Source organism: Kogia breviceps, chromosome 14 (genome assembly GCF_026419965.1).
Source record: "Kogia breviceps isolate mKogBre1 chromosome 14, mKogBre1 haplotype 1, whole genome shotgun sequence".
Classification (NCBI taxonomy): Eukaryota; Metazoa; Chordata; class Mammalia; order Artiodactyla; family Physeteridae; genus Kogia; species Kogia breviceps.
In genome coordinates this window covers 51427361-51448729 of record NC_081323.1, presented here as the reverse complement: position 1 = coordinate 51448729, position 21369 = coordinate 51427361, and the positions used below count along the sequence as shown (strand labels likewise).

Below are 21369 nucleotides of genomic sequence, written 5' to 3'. Positions count from 1 at the left end.
CCCAAGGTCAAACAGATTTTCAACTTTTCAACAAACTTTAGGGCTATGGCACCCTAAGTTTGTGCTCTTTCTGTTATCCTACATTTAGTTTTTGGACTTGAATGTGTGTATGTGTATGTGTATATATATATTTTTTCATTCCCCAGCACTCTTTTCTGAAAAAGGTCTTATCACTCTTGGACGCTAAGGTGCACGCGCGCACGAACACACACACACACACACACACACACACACACACACACACACACGGCCCAAGTCACCAGTGTCTTTCTTTTATTTATTGTACTGGAGGAGTTGGAAATAACACAGGCTTGCTAAGGACTAAGGAAATTCCAAGTAAATTGCAAAAATGGGGTGTTGAAAAGCATACAAAGTAACTAGAAAACAATACATTTCAGAACATCATGAGAGGTGAGGGTTGTGCATGAAGAGGTGTGCTCAGAAGCATCTTATACAAAATAACCAAACTCAAGTTCATTTCCTCCCCATCCAGACCGGCTTCCTGGATCCACAAACCAAACTACAATGCCTGGGGACAAGAGAGAGAAAAAGAGAGAAAGGGAGGGAGGGAGGGAGGGAGAGAGAGATTGAGAGATTTGAGAGACAGACAGAGACAGAGACAGAGAAAGGCAGAGAGACAGAGAAGAGGACTTAGATTAAGGTCCCTGCCTCTGCTTCTGGGTTATCTGAATCAAGGGAACTCATTTGTCCTCAAGCACTTAATCATTTCATTCCTCTTTCTAGTTTTATTCTGAGGCATTAAGAGGAAAGGATCACCATGGGAGCTAAAGAGGGCCTCTTCCTCTTTCTAGCTGTTGCTTCTGGATTCCCTTACCCAAGGCCCAATGCATATGTTTGTCCAGATGGCTTGGACTCTTGGAGGCGGGTTCAGCTACTCAAGAACATGGTTGTGTTTAACCTCATCAACTTGACTCAGCATCGGCTCATCCTGGGGTTGGAGTGTGATACCGATCAGTTTAATTTGTTTAATGAGGGATGAGGGAGGGAACTGGTCCACATTTTGAGTCTGTTGCACAGAACAAATTGGTGCCTGGCTCCCCCCACCCCCCTTGATCATTTCAGCATTCAGAAGGCGAGCTGCTCTCATTAACCTTTTCAGAAAGGGATTTTCACTCCCTTCCTCTCCTGTGAGAAGTTGGACGCTGTCCAGGGCACCAACATGGACTGGAGTCCAGGAACTGGGTTCTTCAAAAGGTGTGTTTCTAAACTATGTGAACTCAGAGTACAATGACTGAACATTTAACCCACTGGGAGCCCGAACTCTCTAGTGTAGGAATACCTGCTCCAATAAAAGGCAATGTTTAAGCTTTTTACCTAAAAAAAAAAAAAAAAAAAGATCTCTCTCCATCGTAGGGAGATCTTTTGAGGTCTGAGAATAAAATGTTAGGATTTTTATTTATCTATCTTGTTTTAAATTTCTACCTTTAGTATGTTTTATGATACATGCATACACTATATAAATGAATGTATCTGCATGAGAGGGGGAATGCTCATTTTTCTTTTAAAAGGGCATTGACCAGAATGCCTGATCATAGATCCAGAGGGATCAAGGGGTCAGTCTGGATTCCTGGCATTGGGGAGTCACATGAATGGGATTGATACCAAAAGCTGCTGCTGGTGGTAGTTTTAGAGTTGTAGGGTCGGAGCCAAGCGCTAAGCCTATTGGACAGGGGAACCTCCATCCTCCCGCCTCACTGACCCAGACAAACACTGCACCCAGGCAGAAGAGAGGCAGGCTAGGTTTGGATGTCTTATAGACAATGCTGAACTGAGCGTAGGGGTGGGGGCTATAGGGGCAGATGAATGCGTTCACTCCAATCTGGAAGGGCATTACGGGAAGCTCCTGAATCAACTCCACGATGGAGAGGTGTTTACACATCAAAAAGCTCTTCGTAATAGGCATTGGGGTCTTCCTGAGACCGAGTAACCACCTTGAACTGGCGCCGGAGAAAACCGCCATAGCGTTTCTGGTTGTCCCACTTGAGCTTGGGACGGATGCGTCGTAAGAATCCCCCATAGCGTTTGTACAGGTCTTCATGACCCACCTTATCCCCATCCCCATCTCCAGCCACCTCTGAGCTCCTTTTGGGGTATTTGCGCAAAAAGCCTCCGTAACGTTTGACCTGCTCCTTGGGATCCTCCTCGTCGGAATCCAGTGATCCAGCCTCCATGGCACCATCATTCAGCTGGGCCCCCCCAACCAGCTCAGACTCTGCTTCCTCCCCCAACCTGCCAGAGAGACCCCTGAGCTTCTCTGCCAGGCTGCTGCTCAGATCCTTCTCCTCTGCTGGGGTTCTGAGAAGGAATCTGTTTTTCTCCAGCTCCTTCAATAAGGGCCCCGCGTGCTTCGCCAGCTCCCTATCGGGCTCTTCCAGAGCTGCCTTGCTCTCCAAGTCTCCCTTGCCGTTAAGCCCGAGGGTGAAGGGAGTGAGGAAAGACAGAAGGCCCTGGCACCTCTCCCACTCCTCAGTGGGCTGCAGGGCGGCCTGGCATTCCAGGGAGCAAATCTGCAAAAGACCCCAAAAGACCACAGTGGTAATACCACCACCATCAAACTGTCAAACTACAAGCCCCTGCCCCCAGAGAGTCCCCTGTCCAGTGTCTGAGAAAATTAAACAACCATTACTAAGCCCCAGGCCGCCCACCTTAATGCTCCCAGTGGTGCATAGAGGTAGGTGACTTTGTGCTCATGTGAAGGATGAAGAAGGAGACGTGGAGAGGTGAAACAGCTTTCCCAAGGGCACATGGCTACAGGTGACATGGCCAAAATTGGAAATAAGATGTCCCCATAGCACTCTGCTGTGCTCACCCATAATCTTCCACTTCTGACTCCAGAGGGAATCGTTGGTTCTCCCAACCTTTCCTAGGTGTGAAGGATGCTGCAAACACTTTATAGAGAGGGACAGAAGCAATGCAGAATGGTGGAAAGAACACATATAAGGGGATGTTTAAGGGTTCATCAAACCTAGAGGGATGATCATATCTACTTCATAGCAATACTAGACAGTACTGGAACTTGGACCCAGGTTCGAATGCCATGAGTCATCATGTTTAACCACTGGGCTCTTTTGAGATCATACATGGGCAGCACCTGGTGCACTGTATGCATCCTAGTAAAGAGTGGCTAGAATTGTATATTTAATACTTTGCATCCTCAGTTCATGGAATCACCCCCATTTTGCAGATGAGGAAACTAAGGCTCAGAGAGGGGGTTCCAGGGTCATGGAACTAGAAACTGGCAGAACCAAAGCTCACATTCTGTCCACCACACCCTTGTACCTCTACTCTAGCTTGTCTGCTGTCATGGGAGGCACACGGAGAAGTTTGACTCAAAGTAAAGCCAGCAAGGCCAGCCAAGAGATGCTAAAGCCCCAAGAGAGGAGTCAGGCTTGGATCCTGACAACCAGATCCTGGCATCTAGGGGTGGTGAAAAGAGCTCCTTCCCTGCGAGTGACTAGATTTGGAGGTGCCTATCAGCCTGGTGGTGAGAAGCTCTGAACAGTTCATCTAGGGCTGCTGACTCCCAAAGTCAGCCCCACCTCATAAATGACACTCCTTGTTACCAGGCAACAGGCTCCCTGGAAACCTGAGCTTCGGTCCCAAACCTGAGTGAACCCATGGTGGTGAGGTCTGGGGTGGGGACAGGAGGCTGGAAAACAAAGTCCCTGGCACCCAGGCTGACCACGGCAAGACATGCCTTGCCCAGGTGGGATGAGTCTATAGGACAGGCTCACAGCTGCCCAGTCCTGCTTCCTTCCCTCTCTGGGCTCCACACACAGATGGTCCCTTCCATGCACAGGCCCCAGGACCATCGAGGAGCCTTGCCTGAAACTCACCAGGGGGTTGATGGATTTGGGCCCATCCTGGGTCTTCATAACACACAAGGAGCACCGGGACAGACAGTCTGCTGTGGTGGGGGGGAGTGCGAGGAGGCAGGCAGCCAGCACCAGCCCCTGCCACGCCATTCTCTCTTGGCTCTTCCTGCTGGAGAGGGAGAAAGAGGAAATGAAATCTGTGATTGCCTACTCTGTGGGGTGTGTCCTGAGCCTGCAAAGCCAGCTCCTGCTGCCAGCGCTGCACTGCAAGGCAACCGTTCTTGTGTCAGTGGGACAGTCAATACAACAGAGGTCCAGGGAGGAGCAGTGGGTACCCAAGGCCAGCGGTCAAGGACGGGAACTAACATGTGCTGAGTGCCTGCAGTGTGCTAGGAGCTTTCCTACGTGTTCACATTCAACCTGCACAACAACGCTTAATGTGGGTTGTGCCATTAAACAGATGGGAAAGTTGAGGCTCAGAGAGGGGGAGTGATTGCTCCCACAGCTAGGAAGTGGACAAAGATCTGCCAGGCATCAAAACCCACTCTGACCATGCACCCAGCCAGTAGACACGTGGCTATCTGCTTTTCTGTGTTCTCTGAGGCTTCCATCCCCTTCCCCCTCCCCTGCTCCCCGAGCTGTCCCCAGCTCAGTCCTTTCTGCTGTGGACCTTTCCCACCCCAGCACTTCTCCTTACCCCCGCCATAGCTCCAACTCCACCTGTCTCCATGCTGGGCCCCTGCCTCCAGCTCCTTCTCTGGTCCCTCCTGCCCACCTTGAAATGCCTTTCTCAGCATATCAATGCTGGGATCAGACCCACTGGGCTGGGTCAGGTCTGGCCCTTCTCCTAAATGTCAGGGACACCCTCAATTCCACCCCTACACCCAAGTCTTCATCTCTGGGTTCTGACCACATCCAGCTACCTGTAATTCCCCTAATGAATGGATCAGCGCCTGTACCACTTCTGGCCCTTTGCACATGCTTAGTCCCTCTTCCTGGAAAACCCTGCTCTCCACTCTGTTACCTATTGTTTAGGGCCTAGAGTAGATATCACCTCCTCCAGGCAGCTCTCTCTGATCTCCTAGGCTGGAAGTGATGTTCTCCCTTGGTATTATCCCAGAAACTAATGCCTCCTCCATTAAAATAGTCCACTACTTGGTAATTACCTATGTGAGTCTTCAGACTTTGTTTCCATGAAGGCAGGAGCTGTGTCTTGTTTTCTTCTCTGAAATACTTTCTCTGTGTTCCTCAAACATGCCAGGCTTGCCCCTACCTCAGGACCTTTGCACCTCCTGTTTCTCCATCTGTGGTACTATGGCCTCAGATTTCCATATGGCTCACTCCTTCTTGTAACTGAATGAATTCAGTGTCACATCACCAGGGAGGCATTTGCTGACCCCTGCGTTTAGCACAGCTTCCTGGGCCTCTCTCGCATCCCCGTACTTTGTTTGCACTGGAACACTCACCATCTCAGACTGTCCTACCGTTTGATGCTCGTTGTTGTTGTTGTTTATTATCGTCTCCCCACCAGAATATTAGCTCCCTGTGGGCACAGACCCTAACTGGCATAGTCCCACTGTAACCAGCACCCACAAACCTGACCAGCATATAGTAGGCCCTCAAAAAATCCTAGGCAGATGAATTAATGCTTCACAAAGAGTCTATTAAAAGCTGTCCCTTTCATAGTTAGCTCCTTACAAACCAAATATCAAGACGCAAAGCTGTCAACTGGGAGCACAGTGAAGAACTCCCAACTGGAAATGGGCAGTTTCCCCGAAGACACCACCCCGGGCATGGCTGCCACGCTCTTCCCACCCTGGTCCCTGTACTCTGCAGCTTCCACCGCTGCTCTCAGGTATGGCTGTCCTCCCTCCCCTCTCCCAGTTCCCCTTCCTGCACACTGCCCTTGTTTTCTCAGGTGATGAGGGGGGTTAGAAGACTCCACCCATGGCCCCAGGGCCCCATGCCATAGCTCAGAGCTAGTCTCAGAGCACACAGTAGGTTCCCCTCCAAAGCATGCCTGACAGAGGAGCCCAGCCACCTTTGATGGAGCCCCCTACCGTGCTTCAGGCCTTGACTGAGCCCCTGCACGTGGAAGGTGAGAAATCTGGTGCTCAGAGAGGACTGGTGAATCTCCTGAGGTCACACAGCAATTAAAGGCTCTTCTGCCTCTCTTGAGGCTGGGCTAGGTCTGCTCCCCTAAGCAGGGAAGTTCAGAGAAGAAACCTCGGGGAGCTGGACCTGTGTCCATCCCACGCCTCTCTCCTTCCTCAAGTTTCTCTCACGCTCTACCAATTGCTGAGCGGATTTGGGTTCCAGGCCAGTGAGCTGTGCCATTTATGCGCAGATACAAAGCCGGCAGCTCATGTTTTCTCTCTTATCGGCGACGGCTGGGCTGGCCTGGTACAAGATTAGCAAGGTCCTAGGTCTTGCTCATCTACTGGGGAGAGGCAGCATCACCACCCTCTAACTCCTGGCCAAAAGCTTCCCGCCCAGCTTGGCTGCTACGTTAGGAAGCTCGATTTGGGATCTCGTTGTCCCAGACAAACACAGTGTCAGCATCCTTTCTTTTCATCCATTTCCTTTATATTTAATAATGATAGTTCTAGCTGATCTGATGGTTGGTGAGCACTCAGGCTGTTCTGAGTGATTCTCATGAATGAACTCATTTATACTCACGGCAACTGTGTGGAGTGGGTACTATTGTCATGCCCACTTCACAGATGAGGAAACTGAGATAAGACATCTGCAAAGACTCTAGAGCTAGTAAGCGGCAAAGCTGGGATTTGCCCCCAGGCAGTCTGGCTCCAGACCCCCAAAGCCCACCTTCCTAACCATCCGGTACAGCCCCAATCCCTTCAATGCACCCCCCTCCCCAGCCTCCAACTCCTCCCTCCTGGCCCCAGAGCCGCCTCCAATTTTGCCCCCGAGACACCCTCCACACAGCAGCCAGAGGACAGTTCTGAACGACAGTGTGCCTGCACCCTGTCCTGCCTCCGAGTTCTCCATCCCCCCAAGCCAGGCCCTCTAGGGCTTTCCCGCCGAGGAGAGCTGCCATCGTCGACCTGGCTCGCTGCGTGCACGGCCCTGTGCTGAGACCTGTTCCTATCTCAATGTAAGGGGTCCTCGTAACAACCCCCAAAGGCTGGGACTGATATTCTCCCCATTCTGCAGTGAGGAAATGGAGGCACAGGGAGGTTACATCATCTGAACAGGGAATCCCAGCAAGGGCACAGCACCCAGACTGGATGTGAGCTCCGTCTGACCTCGACCTGACCAAACCACCTGCAGTTCTACAACGAATGCCCCCTGTGCCCCATTGCCCCAAACTTTGGCACATGGAGCGCCTTTCTCGTGCCGCCCATCCACTCCGCTCTCCCTCTGGCTTGACTAACTCTCACTGTTCTTCAAAACTCAGTCTCGGTGGCCTCCTTCAGGAATCCTGTCTGGATTAAGCTCCTCTTTTGAGTGCTCACAGCCGTCTGTCTATCACAGAATTGCCTCTTTCTGAGTCTCTTGCCAGCTCGGACTTTGTAAGCGCAGAGCCCCTGAGGTGAAAGAGTATGCGTGTTTGAAGCTGACAAGGAGGCCAGGGGATGAGGGAGCACAAGGGAGGAGACGTGGGCAGAGGCCGGACGGTGTCAGCCCTTGCAGGCCAAGGTGGAGCTTGCATTTCATTCTAATGTGATGGGAAAACTAAGGAAGTTTGAGTGATTGATGCATGAATGACTGGTGTCCCTAGCGCCGAATGCAAGGTTAGAACAGGAACGAGAGCTCCACACGCGTGTGTTGAGTGGATAACCAGGCAGCCCTGGACCTCTCAGGAAGCCCATTTGAATTTTTCTGGCTCATACTTTTGTGCCCCCAGAGAAATCTCACAGGCCTGCAGAGCATCTAACACCAACACCCGCTAAAGAAATTGGCAAATGTTAATGAAACCATGGAGTGGGTGAGGGGAGGAAATAGAAGAGGCAGATAGGAAAAGGGGAGACAGGAGGGAGGGGGAGAGAGGGAGGAAGAGAGACTGAAGTGGAGACACAGAGGCAGAAGAGAGAGCACGAGTGCGGAAGGGCCATGAAGAGGGGGAGACACAGAAAGAGGGGAGGCATTGGGGTGGGGGGGTGCCGAGAGAAGGAAACAGACAGGAGTATGAAAAGGCTCCATTCCAACCTTATTTGGGCTACAGGAGATGGGGAAAAAAAGAGGCAAAAAGGAGTGATAATATAGGGCCTACAACAGAGAGGAAGCAAAAGAAGTTGAACGAATTAACTGCGTGGAGGGCCTGCTGCAGGCTGGGGCTGAGAGCTCTGTATCCATGGTCACATCAAGCCAACAACAGAGCCTCCTCCGTGCCAGGCTGCGCGTTACCGCTTTACACGTATTATCCTAACCCTCCCAACAACGGACACCCAGAGGTGAATGTTTTCATACCCATTGTACAGGGACAAGGCTGAGGCTGGGAGAGGAGAAGTTGCTTGCTCAAGTCCACTTGGCTTGTAAGTGGGAGAGTTAGGCCTCCAAATGGATCTACCCGGTCTCTGACAGAGACTCATCAGCCCTGCGGTTTTCCTAAGCCATCCTGTTTCCTTCCTTGCGTAGGATAAACAAATTATTGAGCAGCGTCAGATGCGTCCCTGGGGGGAGGGTTTTCGCCTCTGCTGCGGGGATTAGCTTGGAAGTTGTACATGAGAGATAGCCCTGCTTATGGTCCCTGACTTGGCGGGAGCCAGGAGAAGAGGAACTTTGCTGTTGATCTCTGTGTAGGATGCGGAAGGGAGCCTGCTGGGTGAGCTCCAGGGGCAGTGAGTCAGTGCGTGAACCCCGGGGAGGGGCCAGGGTAGGGGGCTTGCGTGGCCTATGGTGAAGGAGCCTCCTGAGGCCCCCCCAGAGAAAAACCTCTCCACTTGCAGGTTTAGGAAGCGTTTCCTCAGCCACTACCTAGAGGCACATGGTGACAGCCCACTAAGAGAGGCTGGTGCGGGAGGCGGGTGCTTCTCCCCTCAGGGGAAAGGGCATTTTGGACTCCCCAGCCTCCATAATCACATGATCCAATCCTTAGATCCAATCTTTATATGTACACGTCCCACTGTTTCTGTTTCTCTGCAGAACCCCTGATTCATACAACACCGGTCCCATTTGTTTACATAGTGTCTCGGCTGCTTTCATGCTACAAGAGCACAGCTGAGTGTTGAAACGGGGACCACAGGGCCCAGGACGCCCCAAATATTTACTATCTATCTGGTCCTTTACAGAAAAAGTTTGCTGACCCCTGCTTTTGTTACGTTTATAACCATTTTATCATTCTAATTACTCTTAACAGTTTGGAAGCTGATTTTCTTGGGGAAATCAGAGGGGGATCACCCCCCTCCCCGAGCCTCAGTCTTCTCACCTGTCAATGGTTTGTATCACCTCCCGGCCGCGGTTCCTTAATATCCCCCCCTGGACGGCACCATTTAAAGGCCAACACACTGTAGACCCTTTCTTCACCAGGGGCCCAGAGTTCCTTGAAAGGGAGAGGACTGCGGGCTCTCTTATCTCCTCTTGATGTTTCTACATTGTAGTCGGAGGGCTCCAGGAGCATCAAGCATCTTTATTTAAAAAGCCAGCATGGAATAATAATGGCTTGATTTAACATCGCAATTACCTCTCTGAGCACTTTATCGCATATGATTATCCCTATCTGATAGAAGAGGAAATGGGAAAAGGCAGAAATGAAGTCACTGGTTTAAGGTCACATCATGAGTCAGGAGGGAAATGGAGACAGACTGGGACCTCCCCCACCCAGGCCGTGTCCCAGCAAGTGCTGCGTTGCTGCTCTGTGCCAGGCCCGGGGCCTCCCGTGGACCCTCCAGGGCAGCTTCCAGGTGGAAGAGTGGGGATCACGGGACAGAGCCCCCCAGGGCCCTGAGCACCTGTGTAGCAGAGATGGGATTCTGAGACCTCCACAGCCCCTGTTTAGGGCACAGTGACCGGCCTGTATCTCAATGACTGCATCCTCCTCCCCTCTGGAGGATCCAGTAGGCTGAGCACTAAGCCATTTACTCGATGGGGAAACAGAGACTTGGAAAAGCAAAATGACAGGGCCAAGAGGCTGGGCCACAGGGAGCAGGCTTAGGGTCGGCCTGAGACTCTGCTCCACAAAGCAGCCTGAGCTCTAGGCACTGGGCTCCCCCGACTCCAGCTCACGGTCCTGAAGACAAGGACTTAAACCCCACTGGAAAATACATAAAGTTCACCTTTGTGGGTTTCCTGTGGGCTGGCCAACAGAGTCCCCCCCAAACTGGAAAAGAGTGCTTTTGTTAGGCCTTTAGAGTCATTAACAAAGAATGGATTATCAATCTGGGGGACGGGGGAGACCACCCTGCAATTCACGGTCACGGTGTTGATTAAGTGTATTTCTGAAAGAATGCTATTTGAGAGCAAGATTCCTATGGAACTCCCACCCTTTGTTATTCGATGCAATTAAGAGATGGGGAGAAAAGCAGTGGACAGAGAGATGGAGGTGAAAAGACAGAGAGAGAGAGAGAGAGAGAGAGGATGAGAGGGAAAGAGAACGGCAGAGAGTTGCATATGGAGAGAAAGAGATAAAGATGCCTAGAAAAGCAGAGAGTGAGATGACAGCCCATGTGGGAAAAGAAAATACAGATGAGAAGCGGAGATGGGGAGAGGGTGAATGGGAATGAGAGGGAGAAGGTATAAGGAAGGAGAAGGGGAAGGAGAGGGAAAAAGAAGAGGGATGGAGAGAAGGCAGCGAGGAGGTGGATCTTGATCAGGAGGTTGACCTTTACTATGTGACTCACAAACACCAATTCCCTCCTCCCACGACCTTCTGATCTGTCCTGTGTTTCTAGAGGCCGGTGGACTCGTGGCCCAACCACATAATAACTGCTCTGTAACCTCTTGTCAGGTTAAATCGAACTGTCCAGTAATAGGCCAAGGGGCCAAATGCCGATGGGCACACTGCCCCCTGGTGAGCATGCCTGCGGCCTGCAGTGACCAGTCTGGCCAAGGGGACGGCTGGAAAGGTTCAGGGAGAGGCCTCCAGAGCCAGGAGATGTGCCTCGTGGCCCTGGGCCATTACCCTGCTGCCAGGAGCATCTACCTGAACTCAGGCTGGAGGGATTAATGACGTCTAACTTCATAGGACCCAGGGACACCTCTCCATCTCCAGGGCCTCATCCTGGGCTTACCTGGCTGTCTCCAGCAATGTTTACTGCCTGCCACAGTGGCCAGCTCTATCTCGGTGAAATCGTTCTAGCACTTTGTGGGACCCAGTGAGATTAACCAACATTTATGGGCTGGGATGAGGGAAAACGGTGAGAGATAATCAGCTAGCTGACTGCACTTTCTCAGACATGCATTGGAATCAAGCCATCAACTATTGATCCCACTCAGAAGATGGAAGACATCTACTAAATACAATAATTGTGCAAGAATGACCCAAGAGGTGGGCCGTGGGCGGGGGAGTTAGGAAGGATCGATCAAGAAGAGACTTCAAGATCCTGAGGTGGCAGCTGAAGACATAAAATCTTCTGTTGGTGTGGAGAGAAGGGGGTGGGGTTGGGAGAGGAGTGCCAGCCCCACAAACAGAAATGTTAGACATTAGATCATATTTCCTGGACGTAGCACACAGCATGATGGAGTGAGATGATCAAGGATGCTATAATAGGCTGGGGGAAGGGGAGGGCTCCAATTCTGCCACTTTGGACAGTGAAAACTTGAGCAGTCACACTAGCATTTCCTGAGTACCTACTAAATGCCAGGCATATTACTGTATCCTATGGGAACCTCTAGTAACCTCAGGAGGTGAATATTATTATCCCTATTGCTCAGGGACCAGTACTGTGCCCAGTCACACAGCAAATGAGTGGTAGGACCGGGGCCTTGGACCCAGCCCTGTCTCGGGTGTTATGAGACACACATTTAAATGTTATTTGAAAAATTCCTGGCTCCTCAAGACCCTAACCCCTCTCCGCGTGCCTTAAGGGGATTGCAAATTTCTCGAACAGCCCCAGAGCTGGTCCGATTGCCCACTCCGCTAGAATGAGCTGGGTACTGCTAAGAAGACTCAGCAGTATCGCTCTTCCAGCTGTAGTGGAAACATGGGATTCGCCTGCCACCCTCTAGCTCATCTGGGGCAAAGCCGTGGGCTTGAGATCCCTTCAGCAACCTCCCCCAGCAGCTCAGCTCGACCGGCTGGGGCTGCTGCAGCAGCTCCCCCACGCAGATCTCAAAGCCTGGAGGTAAATGACCTGCAAAAATAGAACAAAAGGCAAGGTGGAGTGGGACTGGGGGGAGAAGGTGAGGGGAAAAGAGATAGAAGGTGCAGAAATGGGAGGGGGAGCAGGGGAAAAAAATAAAGAGAAGCAGAATGACATTCTGAAACGTTTTGCAACGGATCTTAACTGGAAAGCCTGTCAAATTGGAAAGACAAGCCTTGGTATATTTCCCCAACCCTTGGAAGAAAGACTGTAATGAAGACTTTTGGTCTGTGTGGGAGGGGAACTGAAATCAGATCCAGTAACCTGAAGAGGTCGTTTCCTTGGGAAGCTTGGAGGCTTAATAAGGAATGTTTGTAAAGTTTGGAGAGATTCTAGATAAAAGATACCCAGGAAAAAGTACGAGGTCACATCTTGGAGTCATCCGCAGGCTTTTTTTCCCCTGAAGCTCACCAGTCTTTTTTGCAAATCAAACTTTGAGATTCTATAATACTTTCCTTGAATGCGTATACCTTTACCGGTGAGAAAATGCCTTTCGCGTTTGAGTCTCCTCCCTGCTTAACCTTGACTCCTCTCGCTGTAATTTACATGAAAGCAACAAGTCCACTCAAAGTAAAATTGACAAGAAAAATCCTGCTAAGCCTGGGTCTCCTGACATGTTGTCACTCTCTCTCCCCATTCCCTCCCAGCGAAACAACCCCAAACTTCATTTCTGTGTAAAATTACATCATAGGAAGCCACTCAAGGCAGCACCCTGTCAGCAATTAAACACAATCTAAAAAGAATGAAAAGGCTGAACCTGGTTGTACCTTGATGTACATGATACACGGTAAATGCCAGAGCCCTGACGTCTCATTAATGTCCCCAAGCTCTTGTTCTTAAGTCCAGCGAGAATCACTGACCTTTAAAATTACTCTGATTAGCTAAACCTCTCACTTCTTCCACCCAGGGCGTCCCGTTCTCACATGGGCACCGCCATGGGGAGGCAGCCTGCCAGGGAACGAAGACCACCCCCTGCCCCACAAGCCAAAACCGAGGAAGTGGTCCTCTTGGGAGGGAGCGACCCACCTGTTTAAGACAGGGCTGTAACGGAGAGGGGAATTCCAAAGAGGGGTCCATCTCAAACTGATCTGGCTTTTGTAAACTAGCCTCATAACTCTTACTACCTCTGCCAGATAATCAGACCCAAACCGGAAATTCCCCAGCCCAAGCTCCCACCCTCTCCAGGTTCAGAGAATCAGGAAAAATAAATAAAACCAAGAGAGAGGGTTCCAACACCCTCTGGATATTACCTGTGCTCCTTTTTGTCCCTGGGCAGCTTCTGGCCGAGCAGGTGGGAGGGTGGTGGCTGCAGGTGTCCGGAAGACCCAAGGATGGTCCTGACTCTGGTCCAGAAGGAGGTGCCAAAAGGGTGGCTGTGAGCACAGCCAAAGCCCCTTAGAATGGCAGTTCTGGTGCCTCAGCCCCCCTTTTATGGACTAGAACCTCCCCCTGTCGCTCAGCCCTTGCTCAGCACAGGCTGCTCAGAGCCAATGGGGAAGTAGCTCAGCAGTCAGAGACGCAGACCCCTGGGTCCTTCAACTCGAACTCCCTGGGCCCAACACAATAGGCTTCTCTTCGTGACGGGGGATGTGGAGGAGGCAGGCAGCCGCGCTGGGAGGGGGTGGTTTCTGGGTGTAGTGCTGTTTGTCACTTGAAATCCGGCCACTTCAGTCTTTGATGCATTTCCAGGAGAGTGTCACAGAAAGAGAGAGAGAGGTGGGGAAGGACAGAGCCAGGAAGAGTTAGAGACTCAGAGAGAGAGACAGATAGACAGATATAGAGACAGAGAAAGAGATAGAGATAAACAGACAGACAACTAGACATAGCGACAGATGGAGACAGAACGAGATGAGAGAGTCAGAGACAGACAGACAGAGAGACAGATGGACACAGACAGAGGGAGAGAGATTCAAAGAAACAGGGAGCAAAACAGAAAGGTTCAGAGAGAATCAGTAACAGAGAGACTGTGTCAGATGACAGGGAGAGATACAGACAAAGCAGGGAAGAAAGAGTCAGAAAAACACGGAGACACAGGAGAGTGTCAGCTCTCAGAGGTGAGGAATCCCAAAGAGACAGGTAGAAACAGAGAGACAGAGGAAGAGGGATAAGGAAGCCAGGACACAAGACAAACTCAGAAGCCACACGACAAACAGATGCAGAGACGGAGGCCGCGAGAGTCCTGTGAGAAGAAAGACAAGAGGCAGAGGAAGCCGGCAGGGGCGTGCGTGGCCCTGTGTTGTGTGCTGTGGCAGCTCCGTGCATGGCTGGTGCATGCGTGTGCTGGAATGTTTTTGTGTGTACATTTGCCTGCAACCGACAGTCGACTCTGGTACATTCCCGAGCTGGTGCCAGGCACAACCAGCCCTGGCAAAAGCACAGCCCTTCCCCAGCAACCAGGAGCTGCGGTTTACTTTTCTCTGGCGGCAACACAGAATGAATATCATGAAATCCTCCTCAAAATCTGGGCCACGATGTGCGTTTGCTCACACTCCAGGCGGGGAGGCAAACCCCCCTCGTGTGCACCTTGGCCCCATGCCAGCGGCAGCTTGAAGGCTGCACTCTTCGTGGCTACAAATACCTTCCAGAACATGGGGGGGGGGGGGTGTCTCTGAGTTTGGAAGAGAACATGCTTCTCCCCTCAATCAACAGCAGATAAGCAGTTTATGGTGGGCGGCACGGCTGTTTCACAAGTCAGGCAGGGGCTGCCCATTTCGTGGGCACCTATGCTGCATCGGGCAGTTAGCCAACCTTGCTGGGTTTAATCTCCATGACCTGGCCAGGTAGTGAATATTATTCACGTTTTGCAGCTGAGGAAAAAGAGGCTAGAGGGCTGAGAAACTTGCTCAAAGACACACAGCAAGTAAGTCACCAAGCGAGGATCCAAACCCATGTTCACCTGGCCCTGCTCACTCCCTCACCCTTCCTCTGCCTACCCTGGGGGGTGGGGGGCAGGAGCTTCCTTCTCTGGGAATGTTCCTCCACCTGCACAGTAGAGCAGAGGCTACACTATTTAGGATGTGGATTTGATTCCCAGCTCTCGCTCACCAGGGGAGAGACCCTAGACAAGTTCCCAGCCTCAGCTCCAGTTTGCTTATCTGTAAAATGGAGATAACAGTATCTAGATCTTGTGAGGCCGAAACAAGAGGACATGCGACACAGCACGTGATGAGTGTTCCATGACCATTGGTCTTGATGGTCAGTAACGTCATTCCTGCTCTGATGCACCACGGTTCTCCGGGGCATCGTCCTCTCTCTACACCTGGTTCATTACAAGCTGGAAGATGCAAGGGTCCGTTCACTGGGCACCTACTATGTTTCAGGCACTTCTGCATGATTCACTGTATACTCACAACAAGCAACAGGTGGTGTGCATACCACAATGCATCCTCAAACCGATTAGGCAGCTGAAGTTCAGGGAGGCCCCAGACACACAGAGAGGGAGGAGGAGTTGAACCCAGCCCCTCGGGCCCCAAAGCTCGGCTCCCACACATCCCCCTCCAGCTTAGGGATGAGGTCTCCCTCCTCCCTTCCAGAGAGGACTATTTGGGATCTGATCTTGTCCCCCTTTCCTTCCTTGTCCCATTTCCCAGGCAGCATGTAGGGTCTGACAGGCAGAGGCAAAGACCTCAAGTACCTGGCCGTGGCCGTGGCCCCAGTTCAGAGAGTGCCTGGCCGTACCTCAGGCCACCTCACTTCCGGGTGGCCCAGAGGGCTTGGCTAGAGAATGTTTACTGCCACCTGGGGATCTGGGAACTGGGGTAGCTTCTTTACCCCCAAGGCCAAATCCTCACCCCAGTGGCTCTCTGTCCTCCTTACTGTTCACCTCCTCTTCCTCCCCTCTACCTCTATAAGCTCCTGGTAATAACCTCGAATAGCGAAAGGCCCTAAGATATGGGGTACCCATTCCTGGAAGCCAGCAGGCACTGGAAGAATAGAAGTATAGGGCCTCTCTTGACTATTATTCATTATAAAGAGAAGTAAAAACAGCAAGTGTAGAGATGCTGCAGAAAATCCTGCTTTAAGTCATTAATGTTTCACATCCTTCACCCCCAAGTCTATTGTCAGCCGCAAGAGCAAATGGCTCATTCATTTGCTTTTCCTTTCCTTCCTTTACACACACGCAGGACAAGGCCAGGAACAGCCTTCTCCCCCAGTCCTAGAGGAGCTCGTCCTGAAGCTCACCCCCTCCAGGCTTGGCGATGCTCTGTCACGTCGCAGGCCCCACGGCAGCAGCACGTGGGATAGAAAACCACAGAACTGGAACAAGCTCACTTGGGCTCGAATCCCAACACCCCCGCCGACTACCTGGTGGTGACTGGTGGATTCCTGGCCTCCCTGAGCCCCCGAGTCATCTGGAGACAGCGGGACGGCAGCACCCGCCTCATGCAGGCTCGGGACTAACCCAAGCTCTGCCGTGTCTTCAGGGCTCACGTCTCTGATTGAGATCTTGATGTGACCCAAAAGCAAAGGCTGAAGAGAAGGAGATATTTGACACCACCAGCCCTCAAACCATTCTGTTGGGGAGGAATAAGGAAGAACTTGGCAGAAGATAGACAAGTGAAAAAAATAAAGCCAGCTTTTCTTAAGACCGCCCTACATGCCAGGCCCTGTTGTCAACCATTCACGGTTATTAACACACTTGATTTTCCCAACAACCCTGCAATTAGGTGCGGTTCCCACCCTGCTTTACAGATAAGGGACAGAGGCTGCGTGAAGGTACGAAGTCGTGCAGCTAGAAAACGGCAGAGCCCGTGGACCCCAGCCTGTGCCCCAACCTGAGCTGTATTGCTTCCCAGCTTCTCCCCACCCTGGTTCCGTCTCATTCACAAAGATCTGTGTATTTCTTTGATCCACCTGTTGCACTGGAAGGTGGGGGCAGCTGATGTGGGTCACTCGGGAGGATTCCAGTGGCATTTAGGAATTTAGTCCCCACCCTCCGCTCAGCTTCCAGTCTTCACGCTGCAGTGTGCCCAAGGGCGGCTCTCAGAGGACCTGCACCAGCTGCTGGCTGTGGGAGCCGCGTCTGTCTGTGGCCCCCACGGGATGGAGAAAGTCAGAAGCTGTGCTTAAGATGTAGCAATGCTCAGTCCCGTCCTGCCCCGCCTCATACGCTCATATTGAAATGTAACAACGCGTTTGGCCCCGAGAAGTGAAAGGTACAGCATGCAATTCTGCCCTCTTTGTGCTCACGGTCCAGGTTGCGGGGCAGATGTAGTAACAGGCCATTCCTAGAGTTATGACGAGTACAGGACTGGGAGGATACTGGGATCACTGTGGGAACAAAGAAGAAGGTCTCCCAGCTCAGCCCGGTAGGGGACGGGGGAGAAGCAGAGTCAGGGAGGTGAGAGCCAGGTGAGCTGATGCAGGAGTAGCAGTTGTCCGGTCAAAAGGAGGGAAGGGCATTCTGGGCAGAGAGAACAGCTCAGGCAAAGGCCTGGAAGCAAGGAGAGCTGAGGAGGAGTCATCGTTGACTGCCCTCTTTCTCTGGCCTCACATCCAAGTCAGCACACATTCTCACCGTTTGTGGCTCCGTCGCCCGGGGCTGGCCCCCATCACTTCTCTCCTGGATGACTGCCCCAGCAGCCAGAGAGGTTCTTTCAAACATGGTAACTCAGATTATACTACACCCCTGTTTAAAACACTCCGGTGGTTTTCATCCCGCTTGGAATAAGACCCACACGCCTCACCTGCAGGCCCTGTTCTCTGCTGACCTCTACTTCCTGCCCACTCACTGCGCTGCAGCCACCCTGGCTCCCCATTTGCTCCTCAGACACACCGAACACGTTCCTACTGCAGAGACTTTGCACGTGCTGTGCCTTCCATCTGGAGAACCCCTTGCCTTCCTGTTCAGTCCATCACTTCATTTAGGTTTTGGCTTAGATGTCACTTCCTCAAGCAGATCCCCTGCCCACCCTTTGCCCCGGCAGTCCTGATCCCTTGCCCAGCTCTATTTATCTTCACAGCATTTGTCCCTGGCTGATATGATACATCAGTTTGTCTGATTCTTTCTTTCTTTTTTTATGAATTTTTTTTTTTTTTTTTTTTTTTTTTTTTTGCGGTACGCGGGCCTCTCACTGTTGCGGCCCCTCCCGCTGCAAGAGCACAGGATCCGGACGTGCAGGCTCAGCGGCCATGGCTCACGGGCCCAGTCGCTCCGCGGCACGTGGGATCCTCCCGGACCGGGGCACGAACCCGTGTCCCCTGCATCGGCAGGCGGACTCTCAACCACGGCGCCACCAGGGAAGCCCTTTTTTTTTGAATTTTTGAATTTTATTTAATTTATTTTTTATACAGCAAGTTCTTATTAGTTATCTATTTTATACATATTAGTGTATATATGTCAGTCCCAATCTCAGTTTGTCTGATTATCACCTGTACGCCCTGGTAGAGTGTAAACTATGAGGGCAGGCACACTGTGATGGGGGACGTGAAATGGTACAGCTGCTGTGGAAAAAATGTTGGGTGGTTCCTCAAAATGTTAAAATAGAACCACCATATGGCCCAACAATTCTGCAACTAGGTGTATACCCAAAAGAATTGAAAATAGGGACTCAAGCAGATATTTGTCCACCAATGTTCGTAACAGCATTATTCACAATAGCCAAAAGAGTAAAACAAGGCAGCGTCTGTCAACAGATAAATGGATAAACAAAATGTACTCTACCTACAATGGACTATTATTCAGCCATAAAAAGGAATAAAGTTCTGACACTTGCTACAACATGGATGAACCTCGAAACATTACGTCAAATTCATAGGGACAGAAAGTAGAAAATAAGTTACTACGGGCTGGGGGGAAGTAGAGATAGTGAGTTCTTGCTTAAACGGCCCAGAGTTTTTGTTTGGGATGATGAAAAAGTTCTGGAAATGGAGACTGATGATGGCTGCACAGCATTATGAAAGTACTTAATGATACTAAATTTTACACTTAAAAATGGTGACGATGGAAGGGGCAGGAAAGGCCTTGAGGAAGCAGGTGCCTGTTTTCCTGGTGGAGGAAAGCTCTCCAGTAGCAATGAGAAGGCAGAGGGAAAGCTGTGTTTTCTTTTCTCAGCCAAGAGTGCAGACAGATACCAACAGCTGAGCTGATGAACTGGAATTGGAGAGAACTTCCCTTTCCCAATGGGCCAAACCTCCCGTTCTCTCCTGTTTCGCCTCAGCTGGCAGCAGAACTTCATCCCTCGGGCTAATAGCTGTCGCACATCTGCTTGACGCCCCTCACCCTGCTGAGTCGCCTCCATGTGTTACGTCATCTCATCCTTATAGCAAACCCTCATGGTGGGTGTGTTATTGCCTGCTTCCGTCAGAGGAAGACACTGCACTCAGAGATGCAGTGACTCAGCTAAGGGCACACAGCCCTCAAATGGAAAAGAACCCAAGCTCAAGTTAATCTGATGCCAAAGCCCACGCTGTGAACTCCTACCTCACTGATGCCCAAGAGCAGCACATGCGTAAATGCCATTATTCACTGTGCCAGGCACAATGCCAGGAACAGGTACAAATGGTCTTTAATAAGCTCTCAGCAGCCCTCTGAGGGAAGCACTGTAAGTTCCACTTTGCAGGTGAAGAAACTGAGGCCCAGCGAGGTGAAGTGAGCTCCCACGTAGCACAGCAGGTTAGGGGTGAAGCCAGGACTTGCACCGAGGTCTGTCTCACTCCAAAGTGTGAGCCCCTCTCTGCTGTGTCACATCTCCCATGATGCTCCTCTGTCACTTCCAGCCACCTGGGAACAGGTCCTGAACCAGAAGCCAACCAGCATTTGGCAAGAATGTTTACTGCGTTCTGAGTCCTGAACTACAAGCCTCACGTTCACGACCACACACGGGGCCCCCTCTTGACCTCAGCCACAGTGCAACAAGAGGTCAGTGGTGGGAAGTGTTTCTGCCCAAATAAAAAGGGGAAAAGCCTTAAATCTCAAATCACTGAAAGCTTGTCACAGCCACCGTGTATCAGGTGCCTGCTGGGTGCTAGGTATTGTACTTTCCCTAATACATCTCATTTATCCCTCACAACAACCCTATGACGTAGATGTCATTAACTCCACTTTGCAAATGGGGAACTGAGCTCAGGGCAGTGCAGTCACTTGCCTTAGGTCGCACAGGACTGTCTGCCTCAAAAGCCAGAGCTGTTTTCCCTCATCAAGCTGCCTCCGCAAAACCATCGGTTCTGAAATTCCTCCAGAGAAGCCTGCGCACCAGCAGGAGGAGCGGTCCACCAGGGGATCCCAGATATTAGACCTGAAATGAGACCCTTGATCTGAGAGCTGCCCCTCATCATCCACCAGACACATCGTTCCTAATAACAGCTCTTAAGAAGGGAGTTTCTTTTTGCCAAAAGGGAAGGTTAAATTGCTTTTCTTCTCCATCTATGAATCTCACAGTTTCTCCTAAATCCTCTTGAACTGACAAGTTGCTACCTTTTCTGCATTCATTCCACAAAACGCTCCCAGAGTAGCTGCCAGAGGCCAGGTTCTCTGCTCAACACTCAGGTGCGTGGCTGAGAAGACCCAGTCCCTGCCTCCGGGGGTTGCAGTCTGGAGGGGATGACAGAAAGTAAACAGGTAATTTCAGCAGCGCATAGGAAAGTCTGAGATAAGGGTGACTGTGGAATCACAGAGGACAGGTTCCCAAGTCAGCCTGGTGGACGAGGGAAATCATCCTGGAGCTGGAGACCGAGGCTGGGTTTGGGAGACTGAGTAGGAGTGTGCCGTGGTGATGGCTCAGGTTCAGTGCAGAAGCAGGAGACATTCCTGGCTTTTATAAGCAAAAAGAGATTTAACACAGGGAATCGGGAAACTTTAATAGGTGTTGGCGGTGGGGGGAGGTGGGTATGGAACTGCTGGAGTAGACTGGGTCTCCGGGAGCGCTTCCAGAGCACTGCATGGCTTCCAGCCACACAACCAGAAAGCAGGCCAACAGGACGCAATCCCTGCCTGTCGTGCGTTCACGAACCCACCACCACCCTATGACCCAGGGGTCTGGAAGCTGGGGCCAGGGAGCCACCACTACAGCCTCTCAGCACTCCCGGGGGTAGGCACTGGGCCCTGAGATGCTGTTGCAGGACCCCCACACCCCCCTGACTCCTCTGGCTGGACGGAGCGGCCAAAGCAGTGGCAAGACGGCCTCCATTTCATTCCATCACGTCGGTTGCACACAAGTCTAGCTACTGGCAGAACGTTAATTTGCACCCAGAACCCTAGCTGCACAGGCGTCTAGGGAAAATAGTTTTCACCTGTGCAGTCCAGGAAGGTACACGATAAAGAAGTAGAAGGA

The 21369-nt window shown here is 51.4% G+C and overlaps 1 protein-coding gene across 4 annotated transcripts in view; it reads right to left on the bottom strand.

The window, feature by feature from the left end:
• Nucleotides 1-256: 256 nt before the first annotated feature.
• PDYN (prodynorphin) overlaps nucleotides 257-21369 on the bottom strand; it is an 89147-nt gene continuing 68034 nt past the window's right edge. For 2 of the 4 annotated variants that reach the window (XM_067012393.1, XM_067012396.1), the window contains 2 exons: nucleotides 3858-4005; nucleotides 257-2528 (listed from right to left, as the gene is read on the bottom strand). In XM_067012393.1, coding sequence (XP_066868494.1) covers nucleotides 1893-2528; nucleotides 3858-4005 — 784 coding nt within the window. In that variant the 3' untranslated portion in view covers nucleotides 257-1892. Of the gene's footprint in view, nucleotides 2529-3857; nucleotides 4006-13347; nucleotides 13915-21369 lie in introns of those variants that run through there. The other 2 variants (XM_067012395.1, XM_067012394.1) reach the window with 2 other exon arrangements.